This window comes from Dinoponera quadriceps, unplaced genomic scaffold (genome assembly GCF_001313825.1).
Source record: "Dinoponera quadriceps isolate SergipeBrazil2010 unplaced genomic scaffold, ASM131382v1 scaffold458, whole genome shotgun sequence".
Classification (NCBI taxonomy): Eukaryota; Metazoa; Arthropoda; class Insecta; order Hymenoptera; family Formicidae; genus Dinoponera; species Dinoponera quadriceps.
The window spans coordinates 1,138,252-1,153,178 of NW_014554796.1; the positions used below are offsets into that span (position 1 = coordinate 1,138,252).

Below are 14,927 nucleotides of genomic sequence, written 5' to 3' on the forward strand. Positions count from 1 at the left end.
GGGGGGGGGGGGGGGGGGGGGGGGGGGGGGGGGGAAGAGGGGAAGATCTCGCGAAATAAGGAGAATTCCGTCGGAACACTTACACCGCCGTGTAAGTGCGCTGGGCGCGCGCGAAGATCCGCCGCGCGTCAGTGAGCGAGCGCGAACGACATCTCGAAAATCGTGGACGTTCCCGCGAAATTGCCGCGGAATCATCTCCGCCGGCGGTGAGAGCAGATTGCCGAAAGCTCACCGGTCGGTTTCTCGTAGAAGTAATTAACTAATATTGCTTATTATTCCGCGAGGAAGCCCGAGAGATTCGTAACGCGTGGGGGAGAGCATCCGCGACGAAAATTCGGGCGCGTTTTAGCGGATCCGAGCGAGTGCGATTCCGATCCTCGAAGCGTCCGGCGACGAAGTCGACAGGACTTCGACGGGCGAGTTTTACCAGGAGTCGTCCGCGAGGCGGACGAAATCGAGTCCAACCGCCGGCCGTCATCCCGCGAGAGATCCGCTGGATTAGCTTTTATCGATCTTGCGATTGTAGAGGTCCATGTTTATATTCGGGTCTTTTATTCGACCGCGATATCGTACCTTAAGGGCAATGCCTCGGCGCGCGCGAGAGAGACAGAGAGAGAGAGAGAGAGGGAGAGAGGCCTACATTCACGTGAAAACGTATACGCGATGTAAGCCCGGCTCTGATCGTTCCGTGCAAGGCACAGAAATAACGATGGCCGATGGATGGGAAGATTGTAGGTTATTTCCCTGGCGTAATGTCAGCCATGGTCGTGTCATGCGCGATATTTCTTCGTCCGACAGCGTTTAGACATTCGGATAATGATATACAGGTAGAAAGAGAGAGAGAGAGAGAGAGACGGCGCGATATCACGAGTGCCGTTCGCGGAAAACGATTAACCGCGATTCGCCGCGCGATCATTGTCCAGGCCATTGAGATTCCTGGAATCTCGGTCAGTTGGATTTTTCACAGCAACCGAGAAGAAACAAAGAGTGAGAGAGAGAAAGAGAGAGAAAAGCCAACACCGGCGTCGCCGATTAATTACCGTCAGCGCAACTCTTCGCTCGGCGCGGCGCGAGTCGGTTAAAAGACGAAACGCGGACAGGAGAAATATGTAAAAGAGCCCCCCCCCCCATGTCCCGGTTTCTTCGCGCACGTCCAGAGGTCGACGTTTGTTTTCTTCAATGTTTCCGCACGGCTGGTGGAAACGCGTGTCCGGTTAAGCCGGTGAAAGATGACGACGAGGCGACTGACGTGGCCGCAGCAGAACTTCTCGACGATTACGACGACGACGGTGGCAACATGGACAAATATATTCATATATGATTTTATATAATTATATATAATCATATGTAATCATTTTTTCCCGAGAAGCACTCGGATGTCTGACCATCGGGATATATCCGAGGTCAGTTTTCGATCCTAAAACTCGAAATCGTTTCTATTCGGATAATCCGGATCCTGAATCGTTCGGATTGAAATTCATACCACAGAGGGAAAGCTGGCCGAAACTGACATAAGTGTGACAAATAGACATGTTTCTCGGCTTTAAAGTACGCAGAGAAAAGGTCCCCTCGTATTTAATATACGTAAAATCCAATAAACCGAATGGAACGTCGGATTTGGTGCTTTCCTTTTAAGAGATCCAAATCCAGAGGCAAATTCGGAAATAAATTCGGATTCAAATTGAATAAAGATGCGGATAAATGAAGAAAAGGATCAATTTAATAATAAAATAACTTAAAATGGTTGTTATTACACAAATGTTAATACATAAGTGAGCACAATTACTTCAGATTAAAGTTGTAGACATTAAATTGCGGTTGGTGAAACATTAAGCTGCATTAAGTGAAGTTTCACATCCTCCAACCCTTTCCAGTTTATTAGACGAAATAATTGTCATCGGGAGAAGCCCTTTAACGCTTGCGGCGCAAAAATCGAAATTACCTGGACATAAGAGCGCATAAGTCGTAGATTGATCTCCCATTTGAAGAAACTGTTAACGTCCGCAAGTGAAAATTCTGTTTTCCGTCGTGAAGAATAGAACGGGCAATTTTTGCGTTTTATTCTCGAATCGTTCGTAATTATGCATCTTTACTATTCATTCCGCAGACGTCGAGGGAACGTGAATCGGCGAACGATGGAAACACTTTCGGACGCGCGAACGACGTCGCGTTTCTAATCGAGGAGGAAAAAGAATTAAATTCCCTTCTCCCCCTTTCTTTCTTTCATTTTCCGCGCGGCGTTTTCCTGTCGCGCGTTCAAGTCTCGCGGCTTGCGAGAGCAGAAAACGCTTAACGTCGATGCCCGCCGCCCTCCGCGGTAATTATTCGCCGCGCATCAAGCTGAAAGAATTGTAAGGAGGATAATAAAACCCCTTGCGGAATGAAGAGCGCGTCGGGGAGTCTCGCGGAATAAGACGCAAGTCGAGAGGACACGTCGCTTTTTTATCGTCGGCATTTGTCGGCGCGGCGTAAAAGAATGTCCTCGAGTGTCGCCGCGGTTTCCGAGGTGCGTTACTAATATATGCGTTACTAATAACGCAATACGCGCGCAATACTCGCGCGCGCGTATCTTCGAAATGCTAGTCCTACGTTGAGTCCAGCTTAGTTCTACATTGTGTCTTCAAAGGCCGTCCATTGTGCTCCTTTGATGCTACAAGTGGGAAGTCATTTCCATTTTCGCCATTTTGAAGAACGTAGAATTGAAATTTTCGACTCGGATACGGCCTCTCTGATCAATTTGATTGGTCGACATTTCGACGCTACTTTGACATTCTTAAGGATAATCTGCGGCTACATAAGTTGCTTATAAACTACTTTGATGAAATTGATATTGAAATTTATTAATTTCCCTATTGTACTTTCGATTCTATTTAATTCTAGCGCAGCTTTGAACGGCTTATTTTCGCGCTAAAACGGCGAAAACGGGAATTGAAGACACCATCGGCGTCAAGGTAGAAATAAATTATATTATCAGAACTGAAATTACAAAGCTATTTTGCTACCTTAACTCCCGCTGTGTCGTAGAATTAAATGTTTCGGGTGTGTCGCTTAGCTTAGAGACACGCTCGGCGAGAGAATCGTATTTTCGCGATGTTAATGATCGCAACGTTACGCAACTCGGCAATTAATCCGCGACTGTCGCACACGGTATGACGCAATAACAAGCAACACGCAACACGCGTGACGCACAATCGTCGTCAAACTCGGATACTCCGGGCACGAGGAAAATTACGGGAAACGATATCGGAACGCGCGCGTCACTCGGAACGATCCTATTTACGATCCCGCGCCTGGTCGGACGTCGGACGTCTCTTACGGACGTCGGAAAGAGCGACTCTTTCTCTTGCCCATCGTTTTACTACCGCGGCATCTGAGTGCTGGAATTCTTCGAGCAGCTGTCGCGCCGCTACCGCGACATTATTCTCCCTGCCTCCCTAAATGAGGATATTAATCGCCAAGAAATTACGCTTGACCGAATTTCTCCTCGGCTACGAACGAAGGCGACCAGGGTGCGCCCGTCGGACGCGTAATTGCGTTTTATCAAACAGTAACGGTAGATTTTCGCGTACTTTTCTCTCTTTCTCTCTCTCTCTCTCTCTCTGCTTCGTCTGAATCTTCCTCCTCTTCAAACCGTTTTATATAGAAATGAGAAAGAGGTAAGATGACGATCTTACCTTTAAGATTCGTCGATTTTTCCTCATTTTTGTGGTAATATAGAAGTAATGATCATTTTTTTCTGAGTAGCTAAAACCTCGCCTATCATCTGTATAAAGTGAAAAATTTACAAATAAAGTAGGATTTGGTTTAATTTAAATTTTTTTAAGAACGCGTCAATTTCCTCATCTTATCCCCATATGTGGATAATATGACGAAGGTTAAAGATAAATATTTTTACATACATATGAGAAATATATATAATTTTCGTAAACTTTCTATATTATTCTATTATTATAACGTCTGTGTAATACGATAAAACACTACGGATCCTGAAGAAGGTTTCAGACATCCTGTACAGTAGCTTTGTAGAGGAAGTGAAAATATTTACTATAATTCCATACGGAGGAATACCACAAAATTACAAGGTACCCAAAATATATATTTCTTATCACATTATCCACCGTTGCTGACAGATTGAAGTCAAACCACAACGATTATTTATCCATTATTAAAAATCACTAACGAATTGATTTGTTCGTATGTTATTAGTTTAGAAAAATTATCAGACCTCCATCTTGCCCGCCTCGTCATCTATCTTAATAGATAACCTAATAATTAATTTGAAACATGCATTCCGCTCGTAATCGAGGGAATCTCTCTTGGATAATCCGCGTGTCTCACGATAGATAGAGAGAAACGACGTAAGAAATTACGGCCGGACGCGAAACGACGAAAGCCGTTCGGTCGCGCTTTAACTCTGCGGAACGGACGAGCGAGTAAAAATACAGAAGGGCGGCAGAGGAAAAAAATATCGTATCGACCTTCTGGCGCGTTTCTGGGCCGATTCTTCCGCGCGCCTCGGCGAGTAGTAAGCACTTTAGCGTGTTCCCGCGGATATGTTCGGCGAACACGTTCCAATAAACACTTTTATCCCCGGCTTTTAACGATGAATCGTATTCTCGGCGGCGGTGGGGCGCGAATAACCGAACCGGGTCTCTCTCTCTCTCTCTGCCATGTACATGTACACGAGCGATTAAAAGCGATACGTTACGTCGCGCGAACTCGCCCGCACGAATGCTTTAATGAGAGAGTACCTGGGGGTGCACCTATATTGACATTCTGGTGCACGTAGCCGGGAAAGGTGGTGCTCCGCAGACCAAAGTGGAGGTTCATACCGTTTATTTACGCGCGCCGCAGCGCGAGAGCTCGCGATTATCATATTACGCGCCACTCTGATAATTATACTCGTTTTCGTCAACTGCGAAATTATCCCTCGCCAAGTGCCGCGACGAACGAAGCGCTCCCTCCCTCCCTCTCTCTCTCTATCGTCGAGTGCTCTATGGACACGCTCTAATAATGTTCTTTGAAACGCGCAGCGAGAGGGACCCGTGTTCAAGTGCCCTCCGTAATTTCCATTCGTGTTTCCGACATCTCTCGCATGATCGCGTTAACGGGCCACATACGCGCCGAGAGCTTCGAAAAACGCCCGGTGTTTGCTTTTTTCCGCTGACTACATTATTGGCTTTACGAAGGTGACCCGCCGAAGGATGATTCTTCGTAGTTTTATTTACGTATTACACGAAGCCTGTTACAAAAAGTTAATTGTAACGCTGTTATCACGGTTGCTCCTCGCAAAGTTCGTCATCGCTAATCGCACACAATGTCTCGGGAACCTGTCGGGACCGATTCAGCTATAGTTTCGCATATATCGTTAGTAAGATCGCCTAGTCTTTGTGATTGAGAATTTTTTTAATATCTACTGTAGTCTTTTTTTTGTAGGCGAGAAAAGAGGAAAAATTGTTGGCGAAAAATTGCCCGAAAATGCCGATTAGCGATGACGAGCAACATGGAGGCAGTAATAATAGTGTTGCATATCCATCTTTGGAAATGGGGAATTTCCCATAATTTCTTTCAAAAATCTTTCAAAAGGGACACCTTCATAAAGTCAATAGTGTAATTCAGCTGAAAAATGCAAACATTCGACATTTTTCGAGCCGCTCGGATATATACGAGGAGATATTTGGAAGGTAAGTCTGGACTGCCGCGTTTGATACGTGCAGAAATCCTCGAACATTATCGTCCTCTCTTTTTCTGATCCCGAATTCGTATAACGATTTAAATATAAAGATCGTCTGAAACCACACAGATTTTCGTGATCATCACGTGAGACGATCGATGACGGAAATTTGTCAATTTTTTAATTACACTTATGGAGCAAATATACTAGCATTGAATTAATTATTCAATTTATCCGAGTAGAAATGTAACTGGCCGGCCTCTGAGCCGAAAGCTAGCAGCTATCTGGTACAGGTTAGATTAAATTTTCTAGCTCGTTACCAATTCTCGTTATCAGCTGATTACTCGCTACAATGTAGAATCGATTTTGCGATGTAATCATTATCCAGTTATTAAGTATCAAATATGATAAAGCAGATGGCGCTGTCTGTTCTAAAGCATAATCTAGCTACTATGTAGCACCATTGGAACGTTTTAAAATTAAGTAGTAAGTCAAAATTGAGGTTACATTATTTCAGAAAAATCTTTAAAAAAAACAAGCTAGGTAACTGTGATTTTCTATTATATTTAAAACTGTAATTTCTTACGCTCAACCATCAGTTAATTTATTTATTTAATCACTTCGGAAAAATGAGCGATATATCATTGCTATGTTAGACAAAAAGAAGAATATTATGGAAAGGCTTAATTTTGCTCGAGAAAAGGAAAATGGACATTGTTTCTCATAGTTCTTGAGACGAAGGATCCGACGGTGCCGGTTAAAATTACGGTCATATGACGAAGATGCATAAAAAATTGAGTTTAAGTTTGCTCGTTCGAGTAAATCCCGCTAATTCCTTTCGCGCACCAACTTCGTCAGTCCACGTGATAAACACGAGCGTCACGTGAAGCACTTATAAGGAATATAATTTCTACGCATCGGCGAATAATCTGCCGAATTTCCGTACATCTGCCGTCTATCTGCGGACAGATTTCGGTTCGGTGTATTTCCGCTCCGTCTCCTGCGCGCGGCTAACGCAAATGTAGATAAACAGACTCACCAATCTCGCGTCGCCTTCGCGACGAACTGCCGTTGGTTCTCCCTATCGATCGGCATGGAATGGTGATGACGATGATCATCAATGGTGACAGCGGAATGGCAAACAAGGCGGGTCTCGTTCCGGTCGAGGATCGTGATGTTGTAAGGCGACGCCAGGAGACGGGAAGCCATTCGGTCCAAAGCCACCCACGATTTACCGGCCACCACCCAGGACGGATAGGAGCAATGCTGCGGTGGCTCCTCTGTAACGTGAAAAGATGGCCGTGGTGAGAGGATCCCCTCTGTTCATCGCCATCCCCGTCGTTGACAGTCTCGATGAGGAGAGCTCTCGCGATATTTACGGTTCGGTCGGACCGAAACGCTGAAATTACCCGAATAAAAATACAACCGGTCGGGCTAACGAGGAAGCGAATCAAAATCGAGGGTGTGTTATTTAAAAAAGTGCGAAAATTTAATCAAGCAAAAGTGAGAGCGTTACAGTTTAGTCACGATTCTTCATGTCGTGACTGTAATTTCGTTTATTTAACCATCAGCTAACTTAATTATCCAGCCATTATCCAGCCACTGGGAGAAGCCAGCGTTACATTACTGGCCAGTAGTAACGACGTTAGACACAAATTTACCGTCTTGTGGTCGGACACCCACGAGGTTCGTTTTCTACCAGGGTACTCGCGAAACCGGTCTCTCCGGATTTTCATCGGCGCCTCGTGCGGAAAAGCAACGTTCGAAAAATGCGAGACGACCCGAAATTTCGACACACCCCCGACGCCCTTAAACATAGCTTGCGACTACTTAGACGCCCTATAGATTAGTGAAAACTTACTACGACGATATTGATTCTTTAACTTCTCTTTTGAACCTTTAATTGTACAGATTGAATTTTAACGCTACCTTCCGTCATTCTAACGCTAAAACAACGGAAACGGGAATTTAAGACATCATCAGAATCAAAATAGAGGTTATATTATATTGTTAGAATTGAAATTGAACCAGTTTTATTATATTGGCTCCTGCTGTAGAATTAAAAGTTTAACAATTCGCACCCGAAGCTCGCAGTCTTGGCACTCGCAATTACGTAGGGGGAGGGGGGGGGATATTTCGGGATATTTTTCGAGAAACGAAGGCGGCTCGTAACGAGCGAGTAAGACCGCAAAGTTGATTATTGCCGGCGACGCCAACAGTTTAATTCCTGTAATTTTCATCCCCGAGCTGGCAGATTCGGACGACTGTTAAATTCAAATGTAATTACGTGTCAAGAAATAGCCGCGGCCTTTATTCTTAGAGCGCCGGTAACTTCCCTCGCCCTAACGTAGTTATTTCAAACTCGAAATGCATAATATAACTGTAAACTCGTTCCCCGAACTCTCTTTAAGTTCACGGGGTCCTCGAGCAGATAATCCGGCATAAGTAAACTTTGACCTCTCTTCTCCTGCATTGTAAACTTCGTTTTCCCGGCTGTGCCGGCTGTTTCCAGCGCATTACCGGGGTACTGCACGCTCCGTCAATGAGTCCGGGATAATAAAAAAAAAAAGGGGGAGGAAAAGAGGAAAGAAAAAGGAGAAAAGTAGGGGTGGGGGAGGGGTGGGGAGCGAGATAAAATCGAACGGAAACGCGAGGTGACTCTTTCGTCCGGAATTCCGGTACGCTAATTACAATACGCGTTTTAACGACGTTATGATCGTAACTGGCACAATTACACCCGCCGCGGGGCAACATACGTCATACGGAACGTGATGTATATTAACCAACTCATTAGCCTCATTAACGCACGCTATGCATATAGTACAGCGCGTAATTCGCGTATGCAGCGCATTGTCATTGTTGCGATAATGATCCACAACTGTTTCCGTTATCATTGCTGAGGTCTACTTCGGCCGATCTATAATTCGCAACGGATATTATTAGAGTAGTCATTCGCGATATCAGTATTACTCGCAATATTATAGAGTAGTTTCGCGCTTGTCGCGCAACACGAGGGGCACTCGGGAATTTTTAGAGAGCAAGTGTAACCCCGGCAGGTTTGGAATCAATGTAAGTATGCGGAAAGCTTACTTGAAGATTCGTGAAGAATGGCTTTGACATAAGCATGAAATAATAAATTAATAAGTGAAAATAATAACAAGCTAATAAGTTTCGTATGAAAGTAAATTTTTGCGTTTTCTTGACTGAAATCCTGGTTACCCAAGACAGTATGCGCGTAAGGTTATTATTTGATACTACAGTAACATCACAATGATATTAGAAAAATCTCTAACTAATCTAGAAAAATGTTAGAAAGCGTCACAAATCGTAAGAATGATATCGATCGTGAAAAAAATATACACTCCAGGAGAAAGAGAGAGAGAGAGAGAGAGAGAGAGTGAGAAAGGGGGCGAAAAAGAGAGGGGTCGAAACCGCTGAAATCGCTGAAACGCGCGTAGAACATCAGGCTGAAAATTACACCGGCTGAAAAAATAGCGAAGTGCCGTCATACGACGATGTGTCGCGCGGTGGCGGCGTCAGCATGCGGGTTACATCGACGCAAATAATTTGCCATAAACGCGTGACAAGTCCGTCGCCGGCGAACAGTTATCCTGTCAATGGTCGGCCGCCCACGGCTATCAATCACCGTGCGCGAATTAATGGACCGTTAAAAATGCACGAGCGACAAAGTATGCCACGTGCATACTACATACGCCCGGCCTGCGTGCGACTAAAAGCTAATCGATAATTCAATCGGGTGTGTGCGTGCGCGCTGTAACGCTATAGTCCGCCGAAATTGCGCTGCTTATCGCGCAGCACTGATACTGAGAGTATGAGAGAGAGAGAGAGAGAGAGAGAGTGAGGGAGGAGGGAGATAAAGTCCGCAGAATCTGCGTAATTGTTTAATTATGCGAACCGCGCTGTCGATAGAACGTTGTTTGCGACGGAAGGACATCCGCTGAGATTCACCCCCAATTAAGGACTCATCCCGTCGTCGTCGGGCAGATTTTTTTCATATTCATGGCCGTTCGCATTACATCAATTCCTCGGGCCGGCACGCTATCGACAGCGGAACGAACTTGGAATCGATCGGCAAACTTCCGGATTATAGTTCTTCCCGCAAGTTCGCGCCTTCCACCTTTGTTGCAGCGGGTAGCGTAGCGCGGTAGTTAGCGAGCGAAATTATTTTGACGCGCTCGATTTTACGCCACCGGCACTTCTTGTCCCCCCCCCCCCCCNCCCAGCCCTTCCCTCTCTCGGTCCGCCGAGTATTTAATGCACGTGAATTATCGTAGCGCCGATAGTCTCGAGTTGTTAAGTAATCGCCGCGGAGAGAAAGGAATGTAGATCTTGTTCGGCGGCGCTTCGCAGCGCGAAAAGCACGCGAGCGAAGAGGGGAGGGGGAGAGCGTGCGGCAAAATACTATATTAAAATGAGTCGCGCGCCAGCGGCGAAATGGGAGAAGAAATGTATGCTTTGTTCAAAGTAAATTACGCCCGTCTCCTCTTATCTTTCTTTGCAGCCAGACCGCATGTAATACCGTTGCGTTGCCTCGGTGAGATTGTAATTCAGCGCCGGTGTCGGCGGTTATTTGAAAACTGCGAACGAAAATTCAAAGCGGAAATATTATCTCGCGCGGGAAACGTCGTCGCCGGTCTTCTTCTTCTTCTTCTCTCTCTCTCTCTCTCTCGCGCTCGCTCGCCCGCCCGTTTTCAGACCAATTTTTTCGTCTTCTCGTCGTTTAAGAAAAATATCCCGACATGTTCTTCGCATTCGCTTTCGAGTTGGCGAGAAGATCAAACGTTCGACGGAAATCGTACGTTCCAGTCGAAGTCGCGAGCTGTCGTCCCGAGCGTGTCATTCACTCATTGCTCGGAGGAGAATCATCAGCGAGTTTGGTAGGGAAAGGCGGGAGGGGGGAGAGGGAGGAGAATTTACATATCGGCCGAGCGGAATTTATCGCGCGAGTAACGCGCTCTCCTCATCCACGGTACTACGCGGGGCACTTCGAGAAGCGAGAAGCCCGGCGTAGCTCGAGATCCCGGGGCTAATCTGCCTCCTGGAAAGTTTAAATGGAAACGCGGAACCGGGGTAGGGGGTTAACGAAACATCCGGGACGCCGTGGTGCCGGTGAAAAATTTTTAAGCTGCTTAACGCCCGAGTTGAATTTGCTTCGAGTAACGGCGACGGCGGCGGCGCGATTTCGAGATATTAAGTGTCGGCTTCGTGATTCTCCTCGATGACAGGCCTGATGACAACGGTCGCTCGATCTGCGACATCGCCATCGAGATGTCGATGACCCCCGTGAGATATCGATGGTGGAGAAGGGAGGAATCCCCGTGGACTATTATCGCTCCGCTGTGCGAGAGCAAGCAACAAATAAAGAGGGCAAAGTAACGAAGCGGCGATACGATTTTTTTAATACACACATACGCATACTCGAAGAACCGAATGAATACGAAAAATAGCTGTAATCTTTCATTCAACCTCGACCCTTTCGATATTCGGCGATCACTCGTCGTGTAACCCCTGTAAGCGCGTAATATTCCTAAAATATTATATGAATGTTATTAAATATTAAGATAATATTCTCATAATATACTAAGAATGTTATGTACTATTTTTTTTTTTATGTTTTATTAACGTTATATGTTCACTTGACATAATATTCTTGGCATATTATAAAAATGTTCTTAGAATATGAAAGAATATGAAAAAATAATAATATAGAAAAAAGATATATCATATATATAAATTAAAAAAAATATATATATATATACACATATGTATAGTTTTCTTAGTATAAAACGTATTTTTACATAAAATTCCTTCGACTATATTTATTTATATATAATAACAAAATAACTAGTATTGCAATACATTTGAAATAAAAACTACAATTATATATATGCATGTTTATACAACCAGACTTGATGCTTCATCTAGAAAAATCGATGAATATATACAGGATGAGCCAAACAACATGATCATCTTAGTTTATTCTGCTGTTAGCGGACCGAATGACAATTTTTTAATCCAACCCAATATGGTTCAAAGTGAGCTTTAAGATAATTAAATTAAATTTACAATGCATAATTATACACAAATATATAATTTTCCACCGGTCCACTAACAGCAGAATAAACTAAGCTGATCATGTTACATGGTTCATCCTGTATAATATAATGTAATATAAAATTATGCCATATATTATGCTATTATATTACATAATATGCTATATCATGCAACAAACAATTTATACGTGTACAGTTAATGAGTACACTAATAATATATTTTTTACGATAATAATAAATACACTAATAATAAATTTTTTACGATAATACTCATCGAAACATTGTTTCTTTTATGAATATTAAACAGAATTTACTAAAATACCCCTAACTCGCGAGACGTCCGGTCGCTCAACATTCAAGAAACCAAAGACGTGCGTCTCCGCAACGCGCCGAGAAGAGAGTTGGCGGCGTTGAGCGATTTAGTATAGAACCGGAAATCGGGAGCAAGTGCGAATCGCGGAAGCTAACCCGCGAATATTCTCGATAACGGCTTTTTCGACTTTGATACCCTCCGAGCATGTATCGATCCTTCCTATCGCGACACGCGCGCGCACCGTTCGACCGGCGATCAAACCCCGTCGCCTCAATTTGGTTAACCGTGAACCCTGTGACAAGATCGTGCCCGATCCGGCAGGGCTACGTGTAGCTATGCGATACCCGTGGAATACCCGAAGTACCTGGCGTTGACCACGGACCGGGTCACGATAGTATGCCGGACAAGAATCCGATCTGGTGTCCACAGGCACTCTCATAGTTTACGTGCTCTCGTTCTAACGGGCCTCGCCTGCCTTGGCGGCCGGCGATCAGGATGTAAGCGCCGAACCGTCGCCTCGTCGCTATCGGCTAACAGCCTCCGCAGAATTTCGATCGTTAATCCGATCTTTCGCGACGGCCGGCGTCCCTGCGATCGCTACGATAGATATTCCACTTTCGGGTAGGCTGAATTAGAGGACGAAGGACTTTTCATGCGCTTTCGGAAGACGGCCTGCACGCGTGCAGGATCAAAGATGTAGACGCCACTGAAAATAACGAGGCGACGCCGAGTGGAGTACTGTTGGAATCGAACGCATAGTTCCTGGATGTGTTATTAGATGTTACTTGATTTTACTTTGATTTTACGAATTTTCTGTTTACTCGATTGGAACAATTCTCGATTCAGCGCTTTTGCTTCTGCAACCTTCTGAGGTGTCGAATCATCTGTTTTACCCGTTGCTTTTGTAAACAATATTGATGTTTTTCTCAGAAAAATTTATTCTTCCGTCGGTAAGCAAGGAATTTGAAGTTTCAAGCCGTAAATAAACAAAAATTAAATTACATTCGTAATTCAATTACGATCATACATCAATCGACACACGCACTTAAAATTCACGTCTGTTATTATCAACAATGCAACCAGCGTGAGTTCATACTCGTTCAAAGTCATTGGGACAGCCGAGTGAAATGAAACGTCACAAAAACCTTTTACAGAATAATGATTCCTTAACATAATTCGATCGATAGATGAGCCGTATTATAAAGCTGGTCCTCGGAAATCAACGAATTGTAAAACATTAAGGTGCGTCTAATAATATGGCCGGGGACTGTAAGATAGTGAAGTGATAGTGATCGAAGTGATTATGTCTGCTAGGTAAGACAAAGTTATCTTGTATTGTTTTTCGGTTTCGCACACACCCTCATCTGTGATGAATCAATGTAATGTGGCTGCTGAATTAGCGCCGCCTTCCTCCATGGATTCGCCTCCAACGTTCCGTAACATTCCAGTTCCCTTCTTCAGGAGTGAGGTGTGACCCGAAACATTCCGTTTTATTAAATCTTACTTTCCGGATCGCACCCTCATCCTAGAGGGGCGAACTGAAGTGTCCACGAAACGTCGGAAACAAATCCATGAAGGACGCAGCACCAATTCAAAAGTCACATCAAATATTTGTCTGCACCGCGGAAGCTTAAGATATATGATTGATTTGTTAAAGGAGATTTTCACTTTTGAATCTCGTCTCTTTAACTTTTACCCGATGATGTGCTCAAAACCCGTCTTTGTGTAATAATAATTATCGAGTAAAAGTAAAACAGCGCATTCCTCTCATGAATAATTCATGTTTCTCTGTAATATGCGCAGGAGAGAGTCTAAATTTAAGGAGACCGATAGCGCTCGATAAATTTTACGCGGTATTTGTAACATTAAGTTACTCGCTGCAACATCTGCGCCTTAGCTCTTACCTGATTTATCGCTATTTGCTTGTAAATTTCGAGAGCCTTCATACTTATATTTATATCCGAATTATATTTCTCGGTGAAAATTCGTAATGTTTCTATTAATGGATTACGAACAGATACTGAAAAAAAAGTTATTCGATATTCGGAATATCTATTTTAAATGATAAAAACATTCGGAATAAGAAAAAAAAATATGAAAAATGAATAGAACCGGCAGAATTTTGCTTAAACGACCAACATTTTTTAAAGCATAACGTTTAGTCCATCGAATAAATTTATCTAGTTGCTGTAATGCGTGATCAATATTCAATGATTGCGATTTGATCGGCGCAATGTATCAACGCAAACGCAACGTATTGTTGCACCAACGCGCAATTTGTTTAGCGGATCCAATATTTTTTCTAATTGAGGGTGACCACCGATTTCGTTCCGATTCCAACCGTTTTTTTCTCAGCGCGAGGCGATAATCCGCTGAATGTTTTGAGCAATTTATCTCGTCGATATTGATCCAATGATAGCCGGACAACGAGCCCGATTCGTGACATGTACTTTCGTTCGATACACAAATACAATTTCGATCAATCCAAATATGAAAACAACGAGTCCGACTCGTTATGGCTTTCTGGGAGGGAATAAATGGTACTTTAAAAATGTTTCCATTTGAATATTATTTGTTACCGAATGCTATTTGTTATCGAATGTCAGATTTAGTTGCGACACGTTTATATTTTAAATATATTTATATTTGATATTGAAAAATATCTCATATCGTACGAAAAACTATACGTATCGTGATATGAAAACAAATATGGTCTAAATGAGTTAAAATGTTTCTTTTATCTAGACGTAAATTGAAAAAAAAAAGGAAACCATAAAATACATTGAGTTAATCAAAAATTACTTGTGTCACATGTATGTAACGTCATCCGTTGAAAATCGAGTCGGACACGTCGATCAACTCAAAG

General features: G+C 43.7%; 1 protein-coding gene across 1 annotated transcript in view; it reads right to left on the reverse strand.

Moving 5' to 3' along the window:
• The window catches only part of LOC106741937, a 357,358-nt gene that overhangs the window by 40,363 nt on the left and 302,068 nt on the right, over positions 1-14,927 (reverse strand). The window contains exon 9 of the mRNA XM_014614388.1: positions 6,714-6,954. Within this exon, the coding sequence (XP_014469874.1) occupies positions 6,714-6,954 (241 nt within the window). The remainder of the gene's footprint in view (positions 1-6,713; positions 6,955-14,927) is intronic.